The sequence below is a fragment of the Vicugna pacos genome, chromosome 5 (genome assembly GCF_048564905.1).
Source record: "Vicugna pacos chromosome 5, VicPac4, whole genome shotgun sequence".
Classification (NCBI taxonomy): Eukaryota; Metazoa; Chordata; class Mammalia; order Artiodactyla; family Camelidae; genus Vicugna; species Vicugna pacos.
In genome coordinates, this window is record NC_132991.1 from 86,338,439 (window position 1) to 86,361,657 (window position 23,219).

The 23,219-nt window shown below is 40.5% G+C and overlaps 1 protein-coding gene across 1 annotated transcript in view; it reads right to left on the minus strand.

Moving 5' to 3' along the window:
- COL4A4 (collagen type IV alpha 4 chain) overlaps positions 1-23,219 on the minus strand; it is a 115,880-nt gene that overhangs the window by 23,534 nt on the left and 69,127 nt on the right. The window contains exons 25-37 of the mRNA XM_072961745.1: positions 20,629-20,812; positions 19,135-19,203; positions 16,350-16,457; positions 15,645-15,863; positions 13,544-13,705; positions 12,720-12,890; positions 11,987-12,130; positions 10,143-10,250; positions 9,019-9,200; positions 8,084-8,147; positions 5,374-5,448; positions 1,971-2,078; positions 1,260-1,367 (exon numbers count right to left, since the gene is read on the minus strand). Of these exons, the coding sequence (XP_072817846.1) occupies positions 1,260-1,367; positions 1,971-2,078; positions 5,374-5,448; positions 8,084-8,147; positions 9,019-9,200; positions 10,143-10,250; positions 11,987-12,130; positions 12,720-12,890; positions 13,544-13,705; positions 15,645-15,863; positions 16,350-16,457; positions 19,135-19,203; positions 20,629-20,812 (1,702 nt within the window). The remainder of the gene's footprint in view (positions 1-1,259; positions 1,368-1,970; positions 2,079-5,373; positions 5,449-8,083; positions 8,148-9,018; positions 9,201-10,142; positions 10,251-11,986; positions 12,131-12,719; positions 12,891-13,543; positions 13,706-15,644; positions 15,864-16,349; positions 16,458-19,134; positions 19,204-20,628; positions 20,813-23,219) is intronic.

Consider the following 23,219-nt stretch of genomic DNA (forward strand, 5'->3'; position numbering starts at 1 on the left):
TTGGATTTTCAAAACAATAAACTGAGTAAGCCCCAAAGAAGGGATTTGCCATTCTTCTGAGAGCAGGTACTTCTTACTTTATCAAAATTTGGTGTATGAATGAGCCAATGAGCAGAAGGTAAGTGGGAAGAAAAGGAAGGAAGGAGACAGAGGAATCTTGGTTACAGAAATCTACCAACTGAGACTTGACCCTCAACCTCAGTTGTTCATTCCTCTATTTTTCCATTAATTAATTAGTTGTAAGTACTTATTTATCTGTAAAAATAAATTTACATATTTTATATACTATATATTTGTATATTGTATTTCTAAATTTATTTAAAATTTTATTTATTTTTATAGATAAATAAATACAATAACCAACCAACAGACTTATGGGGAATCTACTGGTGACAAGGATATAAAAATAGTTCTTGCTTTTTTAAAAATTATATTCTACTTGGTGAGAAAGACCTCTAAACCAACAAAGGGGATGCAACACAGATTGTTATGCTGAAGGTATACATAAAAAACCCATGGAAAAATATTTTTTCCAAAGTGAAAGAAATGGACTGAAAAGGAAGAAGTATCGTGGATGAATGGAGGGGCATAAACATTTGTTAATAACAAATTATATCTATTCTATTCTATTCTATTCTATTCTATTCTATTCTATTCTATTCTATTCTGTTCTATTCTATTCTGTTCTATTCTATTTCACCAAACTTATAACCAGTCTGCTATACTTCTAAAGGCCAAAAAACTTAACCGGGAAAAAAGTGTTTCTTTATCAAACAAAGATAATGAATACTAGTTCCTCTTTCTCCTCAGCATCTTATTTTTTCTCTCTTCCTTCCACTTGTCATGACTGGCAGATATATATTTAATATCTATCTCCCCTACTAAACTCTGAGCTCTGCAAACGCAGGAACCATGTCTATTTTCTTCAGAATTGTGTGCCTAGGGTCCAACACAGAATCTAGGACACAGCAGGAGCTAACTGTCTGGGGAGAGAATAAATGGATGGGCCTGAACTTTATGGAAAACACTGGGAGTAGTGCCCTCAGAAACGAGGTGGTGGCAGCAGCATTTCAGCAGAGGCAGGTCAAGACTCTAGAGGAGCACTGCCGAGGAAGACAGAATAAGCGGGACGGATGGGCATCCCGGAAACGAGCCAGGCCCCAGAGCAATGTCCCTGGGATGCGGGAGAGGTGCTATGAACTTGCAGAGCATCGCTGGGCTTGGAGGTGTCTGATGGGCTGGCCTTCCTTTTGGCTTACCTTTTATTCCCGGAAGACCTGGCGTCCCTGGATCCCCTGTGAGGCCTCTCGGCCCGGGGTCCCCCATTTCTCCTGGAGGCCCCCTCAGCCCAGGCACACCTGGATTACCTGAGGATGACAGGAAGGTTTGACAGACACCGAGGTGATCTATGCGTTTCATTAACTGGGAAGGTCATCTATGTTCTTAATACATGGGTCACTGGGAATATTATTTTATTACTTTTTCTTCCTAGGCCTCCTAACTTAACCTCAGGAGGAAAAAATACATTTCTGATTGATTAAGGTTGCCAGTTATGATTTGAAACTTTCACTTTATTCTGAATGGCAGGAAAATAAAATGCTGTGTTGTATGTGTGCTGTTGCCTTAAGTCTAAAGGAAAAAAGGAAACCAGCATCCTGAATGGCAGGTGCATTGGGGTGGGGGCGGGGAGCGCTGGAAAGAAGCTCTTCTCTGTCAGACCATCACTTTGTGCCTGTCGTCCTCCTAGGCATGTAACAGCTGCCTTCATTTACTCCCAGACCAACCCAGTGAGATCAGACTAGCTCCAACTTACAGGTGAGGAAAAGGTAAGTTTAAGTGACTTGTCCAAAGTCACAGGTCGAGGAAATGGCAGAGCCAGACCTGAACCAGGTCTAAGTGAAGGTTGGCTCCTTGCAATACACCAAGAGACAGAGGAATGCCCGGAAATGTCCAAGCTTCTTTCAAGGTACCTGGATACCCTGCAGGTCCAGAGGGGCCAGGTAGTCCTGGCCTTCCCGGTGGTCCTCCAGGTCCTTGAATACCAGGCAAGCCCTGCTCTCCAGGTGGTCCCAGAAGTCCTAAAGAAAGAAGGACCAAACATCTGACTAGTAGATTGCTCTTCGAGGCGGTGAGTCTATAAAATCTCCAATTTCAGCCTTTTCTTTCCTATTCTTACTTTTTAACATGTACAGTTTTTCTATTGAAAAGATAACATTAAGGAAAATTTGAAAATAAACAATTATAAGACCCAAGATTTTATATTCTGATTTTAATTAGCATTGTATTGTAATTTTCCAAGTTTGATATCATTTTCCTAATTATTGTTTTTAAACAACTGGCTCATAGCTTATTGAGTTAACCCTAATTAAATTAATTAATCTAATTTTCTCTCCTATTAGCCATCCAAGTGATTTCTAACTCTTGCTGTTGTGCATAATAATTTTCATACATCTTTAATCAATTTTTTTCTCCTACTAAACTATTTCTTTAGGAAAAATTCTTAGGAGTAGAATTTTTAGGTAGCACAGTATGTTATTTTGGTTCTTTTTAAATGCATTTTTAAATGCTGAAGTATTTTAAAGTAAATCACAGACATCATGGAATTTCATCCCTTAATATTTCAGGAGGTATGTCTGAAAAATAAGAATGTTTACCTAGTGGCCAAAATAACATTATCACAGCCAAGAACATTAATAACAATCCTTAACATCATCTAATACTAATTCCATACTTGAGTTGCCTCACTTGTCCCCTTAATGTCCTTCACAGCTGGCCTGTCCACACCGAGTCCCAGTCCAGAACCTCACATTGCATCTGGCGGATACATCTATTAGGTTAAAAAAAAAAAAAAGCCTACTACAGTCCCCAGTTGTGCTTAGTCTTCTAAAACAGACCACTCATCATCGGGTTCTTGATAAAAAATGGGTGCTAAATGGTTTGGATAAGTGTTCCACCAACTCACACCACCCCCTGTAACCCACCCTCAGCCCCACGATCACAGCTCCAAGAGTGTACCGTGTGCTCACTGAGAACTTTTTAGTTTGTCTGTTTGTTTTCTTGCTAATTTAGTAAGGATGAAATGCTATTTCCGACTTACTTTAAATTACACTTCTCTGATGACTAGGGAAGATGACTTCCCATGTGTTTTATTTATAATGTATGACTTTAATCTTTATAGGATAAACCAATAGTCTGTGCTGAAAATGTCCAGTTGAATCTACAAATAAAATATACAGTTCTGTATTTACCAACCCATGGGACTCACAGTCATTATTATAACACATAAGAAACAAGCTCACTTTAGTCTATACTTGCTCCCTGATCAAATTAAGGTCTGCGAGCTTCATAGTGTATTATTTTATTTATCCTGAAAATATTCCTGCAGTAAATGTAAGGCAGCATGTTCCCAACTCCAAATGAAAAAAACTGAACTGTTGAAAGGCTTGCCTCTCCAATCACAGTTGTATTAAGAACAGAACTCCTGAGTTAATCTGTACTGTATTTTCTTCCAAAATAAAGGAGTAGGAGGGAGCACTAACCCAATGTGATCATATCAGATCCCCCAAGACCGGCTGCAGATCTATGCCTTCTTGTTAGACTTGTTCAAATTCAGTGCAGATTTTTCCAGTCAGTGAAAATTGCATATTTAGGTAAACTCTGTGCTGGTGAATAACATACGATATAATTATAAAAATTTAAGCTAAAGCTACAATTTAAATGATGCTAACCACACAAGACCATGGAAATTACACTTTGGCAAATTTTCTTGAAAAAGTTAGCCTATATGTAAAATAATTCAGAGTTATGATTTTTAATTCAAAACGTTAGGTAATATCAAAGTCTTCCATTTTGGATGACTCTCAGCTTGTAAAAATCTTACTATCTTATGGGTTTACACAAAAATACCAGTAAGTGTGGAAAATCTCTTAGAGCTTTGCTGACTGATAATGACGATGATGAATTAATTACACTTTACATTTGGGTAGCAATTTTCAGTTTACAGGTTGCTTTCAAGCAGTCTCATCTGATCTCAGGACAACCTGTAATATACATAGGGCCCGTTTACAAGTGGGGAAACCGAGCTCCGAGATGACGGGCAACTTGCCCGAGACCGCATGCTTGGTGATAACAGAGGTCGACTTTGAACCACTGATTTTCTTTTCTGAGACCTTGCTCTGGTGCTTATTACAAATCTCCAGAATGCTAACCTCAAAGCTATTTTCCCCTCCAAACATAGCACATAACCTGTACATTTCAGTTAAAATATTATATTATCTAAATAATCTCTTTGACCATGCCACAGGTAAAAGACCCACAGGAAAGGCAGTGGGGAAGGAATTTTTTTTGCCATTATAATAGCTTGCTTTTCTGTTAGACTTCCATTTTAGCAACCTTATGGTAGAAAAACAAAGAAATAAATTTCCCATAATAGTTCTGCTCAGACATTCTTCCTATTGTATGGGATGGCATAGGGCTATCGCCAAAGAGATTTTTAAGCTAATGAACAAAATTATTCATATGAGGTGATTTAATTTACAAGGGACCCATCTAGATACACTCCTGGTTTCTAACCGGCCCACCATCAGTTGAATGGCACTGGGTATCACTTACTGAAGCAGTCATCTGTGGATAAGCACTTGTTCGTTCCACACAGCAGATATCCCTGTGTGCTCATTTTTGTACACTGGCCTGATTACTGATTGGTTTAAGATATATTCTTACAAGTGGAATTATTAAGTAAAAAGGTGTGTACATTTTGTCCACTGTGGGTCGGCTACTGTAGAAGCAGCCACTACTGAGACTAAGAGCTCACCAGTACATTACAGTCTGTTTGTTCTGACAGATTACACGTCAGTTGTTACTGATAAAGTACTGTTTTGAATAACTGAGCGGTGTGGTTGGTGATGAGGTTTTACTTTTTTTGGTTTGGTTTACTTAGTAAATAAGGTATTCAATGATATTTCAGCAATAACACTGCTTTGCTTTTCTGAGTAGGAAAAAGACAGGGCTGGAATGACAACCTGCAGCTGTAGTCAGGGGAGTGGTTATTGCTAATATATCATTTTTGGTTATAGAAATTGCAAAATAGTCCAAATTCTGATTGCTTGCCATAGTCATTTTTGACTCTGTCCAAACCCGGACGTGCCTAGGGAGGTGTGTTGTTAACATCATAGGTCATGGGAGCCATGGTGGAAAAAAGATGGTGAATCCAGGTCAGTGTGTGTACATAATCCTTCTGATATGTATCTCAATGGGTAAAGAGAGAAGGAAATATTGATACGATCATTGCCAGCTGGAAGGATGAAGTAATCATTCTGTTTTTTCAACCAAATATTTCTTTTTTGTTTTAATAAGAAAACTAGGTAACTATACCTGGAAATCCAGGGCTACCTGGCTCGCCCTTTGGACCAGGTGGGCCAAACTGATCTGCAGGTTCACCTTTGTATCCTGTAAGTGATAAAATGCACATAACATTATTAAAAGAATTTAATTTTGTTCACACAAGTGACTTAACTTTCATGATATTTGTCTTTATAATCTATCTTCAAATGAATCCAGGAGAGGATTTTTGAAAAAATACTTCTTTTCCCTACATAAGAACAAATAGAAACATAGATGCAAGATGTGATTTAAACACACACACACACACACACTATTTTATAGTTCATAACAATCATAAACTGTAAATCTTAGTAAGTTTGAATTTTTAAATTTTCTTAAATAGCTTCAAATTTATGTATCTATTTAAAAAATTACTTGGCACTGATTGACTGCACCCTTATATTGTTTTTTAGAAACAGGAAGCAGAAATTGTCACTGTTTCAGCTGCTGTAATCACATTTCAGGCTCTCTGCAAGGAAGCTCAACTCAGTGTCCTTGTCAAAAAAACAAAATCACAAAAAGCCGTCTTATTGATGACTTCACAAGAGACAGCACATTCAAAGGCCATTGTAGCAGTGACTCCCACAGTCCCACAGAGCTGCTCCACTCTGCCACTGCGTCCTTCCAGACACAAGGACTTACAGTATAGCTGGGAGCCCATTACAAATGGAGGACTCAAAATGGAGAGGCAGGGAAGGCAAGACAATCGAGGGGGTTACTAGAGAGGAAGAGAGCTAATTAGGCATGTTTTAGAGGACCTGCCTACTGAAACCCTTTTTAAGGGGACGCACACTTTCTAGAAGGTTCTCTGACACCTGACCCTAGTCATAATTGTGGCTAATCGTTTGCGGGGCAGGAATCTGGTCCATCCCAGTCAGCCAGTCTTTCCTTGAGAAATTGTAATAGAAAGTAAGAATTTGAGGTCTTTTGATATTGAGGCAGAAATTGAAAGGATTTTCATGATGTAAGTTATCACGATGTCCTGATAAAGAGCATGTTACAGTGTAATCCAAACATATGCAGAAAGATCAAGAAAGGATACTGAATAGAGAGTGATAAAACTAGTTGGAAGGCAGGTAAATGAAAAACAGACCATGGCGAAAAGCAGGAAAGGCTTAAGAGAGAAACCATAGGTTGCCCAGGGGCTAGGCTCCATCAGCCTATGGTCTGGCGGAACTTTATGTTTTATCTTTTGGCTCCATGAGACAGCTTTTACTCCAGGAATCTTCAATGCATTTTACTTCCTTAAAAACATGGACAAAGACAAGTAGGAAGAAAATGAGGAGAAATAGGTTTGTACTTTGAGACAGACAGAGAGACTACGATAAATGCATAGATGAGTAGAAGAGGAGTGAGTGCTGAACGCTGATGCTGTAAAATGTCAAAATCAAATACGAAAAGGTCCCTATTTGTAACTATTTCTGAAGAGGAAATCTATATTGTCCTTTCTGAGTAAATAAGTGTACATGGTTCATTTTTCTTCTTACAACAATTATGTTAGTTATGGAATGTCTCTCAAAGTGTAGAACATGTTTCATTGTAGTAAAGGAGAGGATTTTTCAGTAGTCCATTAATTACTGTTCTATATTTTAAAGTTATTTACTTTAATCTGTATTAAAATAAAATATAACTACATCAATTCTGTAAATTCACAGATAGTGAGGTTAAGGCTAAGGTTTAAAAGGTGGATCATTTTAAAGATTTAAAGAAAAATATTAACCCAATGGTATACAAAAATAGTAAAAATATTAAAACTTCTATACAAACAGTGCAATTTAAGATATCCTGATTTTTGTTTGTTTGCACTTGTTTGTCTGAATAAAGGGCTAATGAGACCTCTTTCTCTAAGGACATTTTTGATCTTGGGTTAACTTTCTGTTTCTGTTTCTATGGAAACCTGAAAAAGGTAGAATGTCAGCTGTGTTACAAGGCAACATTGTTTTTGTCACAAATTAAACTAAGGCCTGTGGGGCCAGATCCAGCCTGAAGCCTGTTGTAAATAAAGTTTTATTGGAACACAGCCACACCCCCTGTTTGCAGACTGTCTAGGGCTGCTTTCACGCTATATGTGCTTTCATGCACAGCTGCAGCAGAGAACAAAAAGCTGAAATTATTTACGATCCGGCCCTTTGAGAAAAAGCACATTTGCTGACCCCTGGATTACGGTAAAAATAACCCAATTGTAAATTATGCATGGCCCAGGAATTCTGAAGTGAACTGTTCACACCTGGTAGGAAGTCCTGGCTTTGACTGTCTCTGTCTGTGACTCTTGTGACCGGGACTCTAAAAGCTGGACTCATGGAGTCCTCAGAAGAGATACTGGCCCCTGTGGGCATGGAGCTTCTATGCTAAGGTGGACACTGACCGCCAGTGTGGATCTTCCCCCTTGTACCTCAGCTGCCACTTAAGGAGCTGGATGCGAGTCACGACAAGGACTGATGCGAGGATTCCCACCAGGGAGGAAGGCACGATGTGCCTGCAGCTGTGCTGTTTCCTGTATGGTACCCTGGGATCTGAATGACGCACGAAGATGATGTGGGTCTGGAGTGTTTGACTATCTAGTAAAGTCTAAAAAGAACCCTTTGAATGTTGCAGTTGGTTTGATATACTTTACTTTTCATGCCAAAGGTACTGGCTTACAATGTTACGAGCACCCAGGACTATGAGCTTGATTCATGGCTGCTGTGTTCCCAAACCATACCTTTAGGTCCTCTTGCTCCATCAACTCCTGGAAGTCCAGGGGGCCCTGGAGAACCTGGCTCACCCTGATAGTTTAACGAAACAGAAGTAAGACTTTAATTGGGTTTCAAATACACATGACACATGCTTGACATGATCTAGGTATAATTTTCTCTTAACTAATCTGGCTTCTATAATTTTCAGTGGTAAGGAAAATTGGAAATGCATTGCAAGCCTACTGCTACATGCGTCTAGTTTTTCAAAGTTGATAAAACTCTTCTAGAATTCGTGATGCCTGTATGTGGCATCCCCTTCTCTCTACTTGATTGCAGGACAGTAGTTGCGTCACATAACTTCAATTTTAAGCTCTGAATGAACAAATTGGTACTGAACAAAATATTGTTATAAATGATTTCGTACCAAAACTTTAAAAAAATCTATTTTATTCCAAAAGATGGGTAGCAAAGTATATTATACATTTTCCAGTAGCTATGATGTAGGCTACTGCATTTGTACTTCCTGGTTTCTCAAGGAGTGTTTGGCTCATGATTATAAAGACAAAATGTATTTATTTTGCTATAAATATCTGGGTATCAGATACAGCAAGGTCTGTATTTGGAAAGGAAGGCTAAGAAACCAGAATTCGGGTCATTTTTCAGATGACTCCTTGTTATGGTAAACCAGCCACCTTCAGGCGAGTCTCTGTGACCTGTTTAAACAAGGCTTAGGTTAGTATGTGGAGTATGTGGAGTAAATGGCTTGATCACTGGAACCAGATGGGAGCACTGGTCAGAAACTACAGTCACATCATGGTCTTCCAAAAGTCCTCGTTCCTCCCTCGACCAACTCCTTACCTTTTAAAAGCTAGTGCACTGGCAAACTATGTTGCCTTACGAGAGCATCCTGAGAGCAGAAAGGTTTTATTACTTCTTTCTTCCCCAAATAGCAGCTGCTTACCTGGTCACCTGGAAATCCAGGAAAACCAATGATCCCTCTCAGCCCAGGTGGGCCTGGAGGGCCTGGGAGTCCAGGAAGGCCTGGCTGCCCAGTTCTCCCGGGCTCCCCTCTGTGAAATCCAGGTGGTCCATGGCTTCCTGGCTCTCCTCTCCTCCCTTGCATCCCAGGATGGCCTTTAGCACCTGACGGGTGATACACGTGGGTGATACATTTCCTTAAAGAGGTGTTACAAGCCGCTTCAAGGAAATCTTGGGCTGGATAATAGTTAGAATGTGGGTCCTGGTCCTCAGTTTAGGAGATTAAGTCATCTCTTAGGGATGGGGAATCCTAATTCCTGCCCTAAATGGCATCACAATGGTGTCCAGTTTCAGGGACCTCACTAGAAAAGGAGCTGCCCATGAAGAGACTCAGAGCCATCCCAGGTGGGAATGAACAGCATCACTTGCTTTAACACGCTCATTTTATAAACGAGGAAGGGCTTACCCAGCGAAGCTAAAACATTCATCCCCTAACAACTAGTTAAGGAGGGGGCCAGCACCAGAACCCAGGTCTCATGCAGATTAAGTCTAAACTTGGAAAGAGAACACAAATGTGGTTGTCAAAATCCTTGCTCTGCGGTGTTTCCGAGGACCAGGCAATTTGGGGAACTTGTTAGAAAGGTGGAGTCAAAAAAAAAAAAAAAAAAAGGCAGAGTCAGATCTGCCCCAAACCTGCTGATTGAGTATCCACATTTCAACAACGGCCACAAGGGATTCGTATGCACACTGAAGACTGAATAGCACCGACTGAAATGCTTTGGGCAGTCATTGTGCCACTCATTTCAATACCAGCTACTAAAACCAGGAATACTGTAAACCTGGAACCAGTATTTCACGTATCTGGACTGATCTTAGTTTGGAATATCCAAATCTATAAACGTGTATGAGCTGATGCTAAGTTCTACCATGGGGGGGAATGTACCATGAGGTTCACTAGGGTCTATTTATATTTTTATCTCAAAAAGTGACCTTTCCTAACCTCAGTATGATAGTATTCTTAGGAAAGCTGCCTAATACACATGCTTGTTTGCATGATCTGTAAAGAAGTCAACTTATTTGATATGGTTAAAAAAAGTAAGTGTTTACCTTGTTCTCCTGGGAATCCACTATCTCCAGGAGGCCCAGGATCCCCAGTTTTCCCTTTTATGGAAACAATATCTATTTCTGCTTCATCTCCTGGGAGTCCTCTTTCTCCTTTAGATATTAATTACACAAGAACAAAACAAATGGAAGCATCATACACGCGATTCTTCTGTTACAACTTTTCATGTCCAGTTTGCAAATCCCCATTTAATCTACTAAATGGTACTTATGTTCATAGATTGCACGATGTCAACATTGTTGATTGATTTCCTAAAAGAAGGGCCATGCCTTTCACATTCCTCTCCCAACTTGTCCAGACACGGGGTCTGATGTACACAGAGTGATCAGTGAATGTTTGCTAAATTCAACCTAACTGGTTTCAGAATCTTAAGTGAAAAAAAGACAGGCTTGAAACATTCCAGGTCTAGAATACATCCCTTTGTCCTGTAAATTTTGAATTGTCCATCTCATATTTTCCCGTTCTCTGTCTTCCCTTTCCCATGATTTTCCTTACATTAAAAGAGCAGACACTTAACTTGGTTCTCCACTTAGAGAATTCTAAAAGATAGAAAGGGTATATGATATTTCTCCTGACTTTTGCAAATGCTGTCCAGTTGTAGACATGTGCTGGAGTGGACTTGCACCAGCTTGGTGAGAACCAATTATTAACAAGTCAGGAATCCTGTGAACGAGTTGTTAAATCATCGGTAGTTGTAAATGAGTCATGGTGCGAGTATTCTGGGTGGAAGTATTTATACCATGGCAATCAGCAAACATTACAAAATCAAGGCATTTCAAAAAAAAAATTATTTTGGAGAGCCAGCTTATCAGCACATCACTGGCATTAACCCAATTTTAAATATTTTTAGTGAGATAATTGTATAGTAACATAATAGCACAGCAAACATCACTTGTCTAAGCTAGCAAAAAAAATGACCCTTTGATTCCTTGATTCTACAGAAATAATTTACAGGCTAGTGCAAAAAAATAAGGGTAGATTCAATCCACTAAGAAGTAAAAGTAATTTGAGTTAAATATGAGGCCATTTGCCCCCAAGGGCTTTAAAATTTAAACTTTGTTTCTAAAAATTAAATAGTCATGAAAAATCTTTCTTTAAATGAAGTTTGGGAGAGACACCACTCATGGCCCAGATAAAAGTGAAGTTCTCCAGCTCAGAGGTTAGCACACTACAGCCCGTGGGCCAAATCCTGCCAGTTTTTACACAATCTGTGAGCTGTGAATGATTTTCACACTTTTAAATCATTTGAGGGAGGGACTCAGAACAAGAAAAATATTTGATGACGTGAAATTAAATGAAGTTCAAACTTCAGTGTCCGTAAATAAAATGTTACTGGAACACAGCTGTGTGTGTTTGTTTAGGTGTTGTCTCTGGCTGTTTTCGTGCTAAGAAAGCCAAATTTTGTCATTTCAACAGAGACCATACAGTCTGTAGAGGCTAAAATATTTATATCTGGCTTACTTAAGAAAAAACAATTTTTTTCATTAAAATTAATTAAAACAGGGTTTGAGGGCCAAGAGTCTTGCCTGCACCCACTTCCTAAAAGGTTAGGAAATTTTCTGAAACCCAAAAGCTATACGTCAAAGTCCTTGTTAATTTTTTTCTATTAATAGAGCAATTCATATACCATAGTTATATATGATGAGATTGAGAGGTAAGGAAAATAAATTTTGTTTAAAATCCTAAAGCAAACACCATAGATCTGAAAGCCTAAGGAATTCGAGCTGCAGGACAGTCCCATTTTATTTTTCAGGGATCACACTTACAGCTTTCGTTCAAACACTAGAAACAACCCATGTTGCATCGCTGTGCTGTCAGCCACATTTACCTTTGACACCTGTCACTCCTGGGTCTCCTGGGAAGCCAGGCCAGCCCTTCTGTCCGAGTTCTCCCTTTCTGCCGGGGTGTCCATCTGGGCCAGGCGTTCCTCTCTCTCCGGGAAAACCCGGGAAGCCAGGCAGCCCCTGGGGTCCTGATGAACGAGAGCATGAATTTGTAGGAAAACGTTTTAAAGGCTAGTATGGCTCCTAGATCTGTGTTCCTGGCTGCCCATACACAGATGCCAACTCCCCGCTAACTCTAAGCCTGTGCCGAAGGGAACCCAGCCTCACTGCTTGTAAGAGTCGGAGTGTCCCACCCAAGCCTCAGTTTTCCACCCCGCAGCCCTGAACTGTAGGTCCTTTTGCTTCCGAGTCCTGATCCCAAAGAACTTTAAGAGACCTGGGTGTCGGGGAGGTGGCGTGGAGGCTGGGCGCCCATCCAAAGCGGAAGCGCGGCTGCCTTGACCCTATACCTTATCAATACTACCTTTAGGCAGAAGTGTTTATGGGGTCTGTGAACCTAAGCCCCTACCCCCTTTTCCCGTTTACCTAAACCAAAGCATTCTGCCACTGATAACAACAATATAGAGGACAGGAAGCAGGCAGAAGTCACTAAGGACAAGACAAAGTCAGGCCAACATAACAGTAGATTCTACAGTGCGGTCATAGGTCATAGACTTCACTTGGCAGTGGATTTCAAGTTTATAAAATGGGGGAAAATAATGGAAAAGTGCTACCCACCCTTTGGGCCCGGAAGGCCAGGCAGCCCATCATCCCCAAAGGGACCTGGGAGTCCCGGAGGTCCTCGGGGTCCATCTACCCCTGGCCGTCCTGGGACTCCGGGAAAGCCCTTCATTCCAGCAGGTCCAGGAGGTCCCATGTCTCCTCGTTGTCCTTTCCAACCTGGGGCACCTGTGACAAACCACAGTGACAGTGGTGTATGAAGATTGAAAACAGGCTTCACTCACAGGCAGGAAAAAATATCCGTGGTAGCTTAAATTGTGTATCCATCGCCAAGTCAACAATATTTATCAGCTAAAGTAACAGTAGCAACTCTCCATCAGTCTAAGAATTTATTTTTCTGGCTGCTATAAAAAGAAAGGCAGATTACTTGAATAAATATTTCCCAATTGAGACGCAGGACTATTATGAAGAGTCTTTTAAAATGGAAAATGGATAAGGATAAAAGATTCGTATTTACTCTTAGAGGGGGCGGGGGCGGGAATCAGCCTGGCTTTGACCCTTCGAGAGGGCGTGCTTCTGCATTTGGATAAACCCAGCAGAATCTAAGTAACAGGCGACGATCTGAATGGTGAAATAAAGATCATACTGGGAAGAGTCCCCAGCACCTTGTGCTGAGAAACACTTTTTCACAGGTCTCTTTGAGCTCCTCTGATGTCTTGCTGGGTGTGCCAAGAACACAGGGTCCTGACCGCTCCTTACTGAGCCTATTTCTCAGGATTGTGTAGGTAGCGAGCAGCCTTGACAGATGATGACGCTTATTCCTTTGTAAGCAGGGTAAAGCCCCACACCCAGCACAGTTCTTGACACCTGCCAACACTTACCTGGGCTGCCCGGAGGCCCGGGGAGCCCCGGTTGCCCAGGTCTTCCTGGAGCGCCTCTTCCACAGGAGTGAGCGGGTAGGCCTGGGATGCCTGGAAACCCCGCACTTCCCTCTCTGCCTCTGGGACCTTTGAGACCCGGGAACCCGGGCATGCCAGCTGGCCCTGAAACGACACAGTTCATCTGTGACACTCAGGGCATGAAACTATATAGATGGCCTGCAAGGGTATTCATGTGCATCAACACTGAAGGTAAACACTTTGACCCTGGCTCAGGGCTCCAATGAGTTAAGTCTCTGAATGGATTTTCTTATCATAAAAAATGATTTGAGCTTGAGCTCCAAGTGCTTGGGAAAAACATGCATTGTTAAGAGAGTGTCTTGATAAGGTTACACAGACAATGCAGAGGTTGTTTATATGAATTTAGAAAACTATGCAGTCCTTCCTGTTTTTAACTAACCTCTAACATTGTGGCAGACTTCACACCAAACCTCCGCGATGCTTGTAATCCCAGTCTGCATTGTCTGAGTTTGCATTTTGTAAGCAATTTCATCACTTGAACGCCCACATTTTTATTTATTGGAGACACAGCATCATAATCTTCAGGGGGAAAAAATATCTTTCCTAATTCTACATCCTAACCTAAAAATCTATTTTATTGTTTCATGTTTTCATTGTATTTTGGTTAAAATGTTTACATTTTTAAAATAGTAATCCCGCCGCATATTCAATTGTTGGATTATTTCATATTGCATGTTAACCTGCAAATATTTTCCATTTTGTTATAATCTTTACAAATATAACGTTAATTGCTAATAGCTGAATAGTATTCCTTTGAGTGTGTGTGTATGTATATATTACTTAATTCTTTTTATTGTTTTCAGTTGTTCCTCTATTGTGGATAATACTACAATAGTATTTTCATATTAACCATCTTCTTTTGAGCACTTCCCTTAAATACATTTCATAAGTAAGACAGTGGTATTACTGAGTCAAAATTATTTTCATTGACTCACATAATGCATTATCGCATTATATTTCAATTAAATGGGTTTTAGTGTATGAATGTTTCTGACTTCCAAACTATGGAATGAACTCTCCAAGGACAAAGAATGTGGCTTCCTTCTCTGCCCTCCGTTATCCCTGTACTACTGTACTACCATGGGTACCTAATAAGCACTGGCCCATCCATCACTAGAAAAGAACCAGGACAATGTTTGTAAAAGTCTGGTCTTGGGTCCACTTTTGGTCACCATCCCCCAAGAGGCTAAAGTCCAGACTGGACTGCTGGGCCTCACCCAATTCTAAGGTAACAAAACACAATTTCTGAGACTGGGGCTCAGAAAACAGTGATGTTAATGACCCCTCCAACCCTGGCTTAGTTTTTTTTTTTTTTCTTTCTTTCTTTCTTTTTTTTAACTGGAGGTAATGGGGATTGAACCCAGGACCTCATGCATGCTAAGCACACACTTTACCACTGAGCTATGCTCTCTCCCCTGTAAGTATATTAAAATCTGCCAGTCTCGGTGGGGGATCTTGAAGAACCCATAGTGATTTCAGAAAAGAACTTCAGTGCCAAGGCCACCTCCCCACCTGAAGTTTCGTTATCCCGCCTGCTGCCCCTGCTGGAGTGAGTCTCTCCATCCTGACACCTGTCTGATGAACGCAGTGCCTGCCAGGACTCAGCTCCTGCCCACTCCCCGCCAGAGCTTTCCCTGGACTCCAGCCCACACTGCTCTGCCTCCCTGAGCTGCTCTTCTCCTGCCCTCCTGCAGCCTGGCAATGGCAGTGGGCGGCTCACATGGTCCCCGCCCTTCGGCCTTGACATTGTGTCTTGAGTCCAAAGCAGGCCGATGTCCAGTAGCTGCTGAATTAAACTGAACCAAATGAGCCACAGTGAGTTAGATTGGAAAGCAACCAATGATATGCAAAGGCAACACGGGGGATACAGATTATTTGAAATGTAACCAGCGCTTTATACAAGGGAAGACACCGGGGTGGAAATGTTACATTCTAGAGTTTGAAGGCAAAATAGGCGGAACGCTTTTCAGTGACCAGAGCCAAGCCGGCTTTATGGACCACAAGGACAGAGCAGCCCTCATACCTGCAGCCCCTGGGCGTCCAGGATCACCTCTGAGTCCCTTTGACCCTGGAACTCCCGAAAGACCCCTCTTTCCTGGGGGTCCTGGGTAGCCATAAGCAGGGTCTCCCGGGGGTCCTTTCTGACCGTTCACTCCAGGTGAACCTGGAGAGCCTGGGGGCCCAACAGTGGAGGACCCCTTTTCTCCTTCAAAACCTGGCTCTCCCACATCACCACGAAAACCTATTGAACAACAACAACAAAACAATTGTTTAAATCATTATATGTACAAATATAGAGCCAACATACATAGAAGTATATTACCTTGAATGAAAAACACATTGTTTTTAAATGCAGGGCTACTTACTAAAACAAAGAGTAACTTAACAGGCAATATTGTTTTTTGCTACCTTTTGTCAGGAGATAAATTGTAACTCTGTGTTTCCTATGAGCCATGGTGTTTCCCTCATTGCTTTCATTTACTGTCTAACAGTGTCGAGACCGAGCAGTTCTTATGACATAAACCAGTGATAGCCTATAACTCATGCTTCGGGTTTAAGGAGCCCTGAGAAGTCACAGAAGTATCATAACGGAGGAGTGATCCAAACATAGGTAAGAATTTAATGTATCAGGAAAAACCATCCCCCCACCCCCTAGGGATCCCTGGGCCATTTGCTGAGTGAGATCGCTCAGCATCCAGACATCCCTAGATGAAAAGCCCTTATTTACCAGGTGGACCAGGTACTCCTGAGATTCCTGGTTTGCCACGCTGACCCTTTGGCCCATCCAAACACCTCAGCCCGGGAGCGCCCGGACGACCTGGAAATCCCTTTGGACCTAAACAAGAACAACAAAACATGGGACTCAATAAAACACAAATCAAATTACGATAAAATAAGGTAATTAAAAAAAAAATCTAACGTTAGGTCTTTCTTAGGGTATTTCTACTTTATGGAAGGAATGGTGTGGCCCAGCCTGGTTTGCATAATCATTTTATGAGTCACAGGCTCCAAATAAGACTTTCATAGAGAAAGACTGTGGTGAGGTGCTTTCTCAGAAGCCACACTGTAAAGAATTCTTCCTGAACACCTTGGAGACGTGCACCACCATTCGGATGGATCTTCTGATCTTTCCCATCTGAGCTCAAACTCAAATATGTGAGTATCGCCTTCCTGATAAGAGAAGAGAGGTAGGTTGTGGCCAGTGCACAGCTTGATGAGAAAGCCCCAGAATAAAAGCCAAAATCCATCTTCCTTCATGTCAGTGCATTTGCCCTTAAATGAAGTACAAGCAATAAGCACTTGCAAAAAGAATTCAGATTTTTTTGTAAACCTTCTGTGATTTCCTACTAGGAGTTATCTCAGCTAACATAACATATAAATCATGGACTTCAAAGAAAATGCACCTGCTAACTTAAACTTTGAGGGTTTACTTCCCTTGAGGCCAAAGCTGTTGAAAGTGATCATAAACTTCTTAATTTTTAACCCATCCAAGACAAGGTACCAGTAAATGTGAAAATGAACATTCAATCAGTCAGCCATTGACTCTTCACTCCACTGATACAGAACTATACTTCCACACCCTTGCCATTGCCATGTGGTTAGTGGAGTGCATTTCCCACACTTTGAGTTGGGGCTTGGTCATGTGACTTGCTTTGGCCAATGGGCTACTAACAACCGTGAAGCAATGAGAGGTGTGAACTGTGCCTGAGACCTGGGCCCGCCCTCTTGCATTAGTGCAACCAGGTGAGCAGAGCACACCCTGGCCACACAATGAGATGCGTGTTGCAGACCTGCCCCTCCCTGGAGCAAGGGGCCAAGTCAATAAAAACCTTCTTAGAGGGAGGGTATAACTCAGTGGTAGAGTGCATGCTAGCATGCATGGAGTCCTGGGTTCAATCCCCAGTACCTCCATTAAAATAATAATTAAATAAACCTAATTACCTCCCCCACCAAAAAACCCCAAAAAGTCCATCTTAGATCATCTGAACCCCCACCCACTACAGACCCATAGGAGAGAAAATAAATATTTTCTGGTAAAGCCACAGTGACTTGGAGGTTGTTACACACCATTATTGTGATGAAAGCTAATAATTATAGACAGCAACAGAGAGTCATCCATCATTCAGTCATTAAGTACATTTTTTAAATTTTATATATATAATTTTGCTTTTTTAATTATATATATATAATTTTATATATATGAATATAATTGAAGATTGTCATTCTAAGTGAAATAAGCCAGAAAGAGAAAGAAAAATGCCATTAAACACTTTTTGTAATTATGTAGAACAAGAAAGATTACCTTTAGTGACCATGTTAGTACTTAATAGGTCAATTTAAGTGAACTCTGAATAAATGAAAAAGAACTAAGCAAAAATCCCTTATATAGATTTTGGGTTTAATTCAGCTATAAATAGAACTGAGTGAAGTGAAGTGGCTGCATAGAAGTGCAATCAGGGATGTAGATGCGTTTTTCAGAATGTTTCTGGCGGGAAGTTTGGGTCTCTTGGAAAGTAGACTAAAGTAAAACATAATCAGAAAGCAAATGATCAGTTTTCACTCTTGGGGCAAAGGTAAAGAAAGAAGATACAGTTTTGAAACACTCAAAGGGCAGACATTTTTGCTGATATGTGACCAAATCAAGGGAAATTTTGTTGCACAGAAATATTATCCAAAATTCTCCCAAACAGTGGACTGGAGACCCCGTGTGAATGGCTACAAATGCTGTTTTCCTGTGGCCCCTCAAAACCTCAAAATAAGTTTAGAAATAGCTGGAAGATAAAGAAAGAAAGAAAGAAAGAAAGAAAGAAAGAAAGAAAGAAAGAAAGAAAGAAAGAAAGAAAGAAAGAAAGAAAGAAAGAAAGAAAGAAAGAAAGAAAGAAAAGAAAGAAAGAAAGGAAGGAAGGAAGGAAGGAAGGAAGGAAGGAAGGAAGGAAGGAAGGAAAGAAGAAAGGAAGAAAGAAGAAAGAAAAAGAAAGAAAAAAGAAAGAAAGAAAGAAAGAAAGAAAGAAAGAAAGAAAGAAAGAAAGAAAGAAAGAAAGAAAAAAGAAGAAAGAAAGAAAGAAAAAAAGAAAGAAAGAACATAAATACAAAACAGAAACAGACTCACAGACATAGAATACCAACTTGTGGTTGCCAAGGGGGCGGGGGGTGGGAAGGGACAGACTGGAAGTTCAAAATTTGTAGATACTGACAGGCATATGTAGAACAGATAAACAAGATTATACTGTATAGCACAGGGGAATATATACAAGATCTTGTGGTAGCTCACAGTGAAAAAAAAATGTGACAGTGAATACATGTATGTTCAGGTATAACTGAAAAATCATGCTCTACACTGGAATTTGACAAAACATTCTAAAACGACTATAACTCAATAAAAAAAAAAGTAAAAAAAAAAAAAGAAAGAAATAGCCAAACTAATTCCCTGAGGATTTGCTATTGGTCTAATCTGTCTTGCTGGTTCTTTCATTTTGAGAGTGTGTATGACAGTAACTGCTCCTTGATCATACCTGGCGGTCCATCAAAACCTGGAGGGCCTGGCCTCCCAGGGTAGGTTACATTGCAAGGAATTGTATCACCTGGAATGAAAAAAAAAAAAAAACAGTAGTATTCACACAATTGACAGTCCAATGCAATGTGAATCTCAATGACAACTCGTCAAGATACTTTTACATACAGTGTACGTGGAGTTCAAAGGAAAAGGCGACTCCCAAGTACCACTAGATGACTTGAACGACTTTTATTCTGAATTCCTACAGGATCTGTTCTGAAATCTGAACTTCAATGGTCAGAATAGTAAAAAGCATAAGAGGAATAAGAAAAAGTTTGATTCCAAGAAATATCAGCTTAATAACTTACAAAAAAATGGATTTATAGATCTATGGTTATCAATACAGTGGACTCAGAAGCTTTGATAAATCGTCAAATAGCAGCAAGCATCCAACGCTGAGCTCCAGAGATCTGGCTCCTAGTTTGGACGTGGGGCAACTGTGCAATGAAGAGACTGGGAGATGTATTAACAACAGCTGCCATTTATTTAGGACCTGCCATGTGTCACATGCTTCAAATACCTTGTCTCTTCTTGTAATGCTTCTGCAGTGGGGTTTTTTGTCATCCCTCATTTTAATTGGTGAAGAAAATAAAACTTCAAAGTTGTGCCTCTGAGTTCTCGCCTTTAGAATGGAATGTTCCCCTCTTATAATAGCAATTACATCCCATGATGTATTGCATTATATGCTCTCAAATCAAAAACATACCATATGGATCAAAATAATGTTAGATTTTGATGGTCCCAGACCATGATCTTAAGCCATAAAAATAATGTTAGATTTCATGATCTTAAACCATATCGAATTCCAAGGTATTTGCCTTGTCAAAGCAAGAACCAAAAATATGATTATATTATAAAATGTTGCAATTAACTATGTAACCCAAGGTTTATGTACATATTACAAAAAAAGAAAATCTCAAATAAATCTTTTCCCAACATTTAAAAAAGTTTTCAACTATAAAACTACAAGACACTTTATTGTTTGAAATCCAAATAACTGCAAATATATTTAAAATCCCTTCTTTTTTTCTCCCTAGAATGCTTACAAATGAGTTTTCATGGACAATGCTGTATTTTTAAAATGAAATGTCAGTAATTTTTATTAAATTATATTGTATTCTCTCAAAAGATTATAAAAATGAGAGATGTTAAATATACATGTATGTAATTTTAATACAATCAGATTGTCCATGTTGATACTGAGAAATGAATGCACGGCAGTTTGCCAAACAAATAAAACAGCAAACACATCTTAGCATTTTACAGGTTTGTTTTAAATATTTATTGTGCGGTAATGCTCGTTCGTTTGACAACATTCAAGGTTTCAACAGTAGCTTGATGGAATTATATTTAGAGGTTCTGCCTTAGATGTAATAACTTTGCCCAGACGATAGGCTTACTTTAGTTTCCAGGACTTCACTTGACATTCTGCCACAAAAACGTTCAAAATTACCTTTCTGACCCTTCTGGCCATCAGGACCCCTCTCGCCCGGGAAGCCTGGAGCTCCTGGTGGCCCTTTCTCCCCTGGTGGGCCAGGGAATCCCAGTCCTGGAGGCCCCCTGGGTCCTGTTTTCCCCGGGGGGCCCGGTGGTCCAGGAGGTCCTTTATCACCCGGGACTGCATCTTCATGATCCCCCTGGGAACATTAGCATCATGAGTCAATTACCAATCTTTGAAAGTCCATGAACGCAAAGCCATCATTGTCATTGTAGGCTACAGAAATGCATGCAGAAAGCCAGTAACTCCAGAAGTTACTTAATAGCAAATGTAATTTAAAATGATTAACTTTGATCCCTCTTCATATTTACACATATAGTTACGTACATCCATATATTCTTGGGGTTCGTGTGTTACGCCTCAAATATAGAAAGTTTTGTGTGTTTTGTCTTAAATACAGAATAAGAAAATTTATGTAGAACCATTATCAAATATAATAAAATAGAGAGATACATAAATTAAGGGAGGTAGTGAGCTTACAAACTGAGTCAGTTCTCGTGTATTAGAGACAGGTTTTCTGCATTCTTTTGAGAAGATAACAGAGAGAGACTCGAGGCCCCTCCATGTCTGTGGGCCAAAGGCTGACAAGTCCTTTCTCCTCCTGCATAAGAATCTGACCTTTGGTTAACGGTCTAGTTCTGGTCTGGAATCTGCACAAAAATTGGATATCAGCCGCATTATGAGACAACATTGCTCATGGTAAAATTAATCTCTGGCTGCAAAACCTGCATCTGTTCTGAAAGAACTATAAGGACCAGTGTGGCGCCTTTGCTGGGGCTTCCTAGAGTGTGGGTTCCTGTAACTGGCCAGTTCCTTGTGGGGTCCTGCAAGCGGTGCTGTGGAGATGACAGCTCTGGGGAGTAATGAGGCTGTCAAGTTGGGGCTGCTCACACTTCTGCATGTGCGGATCGCATCACCTTCACCCAAGCTGAAGGAACAGCTGCTGGGAGCCTTGAGACTAAGAGACAGCTGACACTGCCTGGCCCGCTCGCAAGTTGAAGGTCACGCCTTCTGTCCTGAGTGGCCTGGTCCCGAACGTGGTCTGTGATAGTCTTGTGAGTCTGGACTGTTTCAGTGAATCTAGGCAGATCCCCCCACCCAGTGGGTGTTAAAGGAATTCCTCTCCCAGTTTGATCTGTAAATACACTTGGAGTTTTTACAATTCGGTTAATGCATGATGACTATTACCGCTCAGTGGCGCTGGTTTCTAAGTCTAGCAGCGCCCCCTTATCCATGGTTTCACTTTCCCAGGTGTCAATTACCCGTGGTCAACTGTAGGCTAGAAATATTAAAAGGGAAATTCCAGAAACAAACAATTCATAAGTTTTCAACTGCGCTCCATTCTGAGTAGTGTGATGAGGCCCTCTTGCTCCATCTCACTAGACACACGAACCATCCCTCTGCCCAGCACATCCGTCCGTTAGTCACTTGGCAGCACCCCGGTTATCACATCGCCTGCCACGGAACCTCAGGGATTGCCATCAAGTCACTCTTATTTTACTTAATAGTGTTCCCAAAGTACAAGAGGAGTGATGCTGGCAATCTGGATATGTCAAAAAGAGCTGTCAAGTGCTTCCTTTAAATAAAAAATTGCAGGTTCTTGACTTACTAAGGAAAAAAAAATCATATGCTGAGGTTGCTAAGATCTGTGGTGAGAATGAGTTTTATATCCGTGAAATCGTGAAGAAGCAAAAAAGAAATCTGTGCTACTTTTGCTGTCGAGCCTCAGACTGCAAAAGTGAAGGCACAGCGCTTAAGTGCTTAGTTAAGAAAGAAAAGGCATTAAATTGGTACAATAAGATATTTTGAGAGAGACCACATTCGCATAACTTTTATTATAGTGTATTGTTAAACTGTTCTATTTTAGTCTTAGTTGTTGTTCAGCTCTTACTGTGGCTAATTTATAAATGAAACTTTATCATAGGTATGTATGTATAGGAAAAAACTCAGTATACGTGGGGTTGGGTATTATCTGCGGTTTCAGGCATCCACCGGGGGTCTTGGAACTTATCTCCTGCAGATAAGGGGGGATTACTGTAGTTTCTTCAGTGGGAGAATGAATTAAACAAGGATTACCAAGTCTAAAGCAGGGAAGATTTTTTACATACTTGATATCAGAGCTGAAAGGCCAGAAAGCTATAAACACCATCTAATCCGATTTCCCAACTTCGGTCTCTTATTCATGTGTATTTCATCAGAAGAGGTTCCTATAGAATCAGAACATGGTCCTTCCTTTTCACAGCACTCAGAGGCAGGTAGCAGTAGCTACTGGAAACAGGATGTACTTTGGAATGAGGCAGACTGGGGTTTTCACGCCTGTTTAGCCTGCTTGATGCATAGTTGACCTTGAGTAACATACCCTAAGCGTCCATTTGCTTATTGTAAAATCTGAAAGATAACTGCTCTTTGGAAGACAATTGCTACAAGTAAAACGTCTAGCTGAGTTTCTGCGGCATTATAAGCATTCAAAAATAATTTGTACGTCAAGATACTCTGAGTTCCTAAACATTGCACTATGTCTCTGAATCTTTTCTTACGAACTTCAT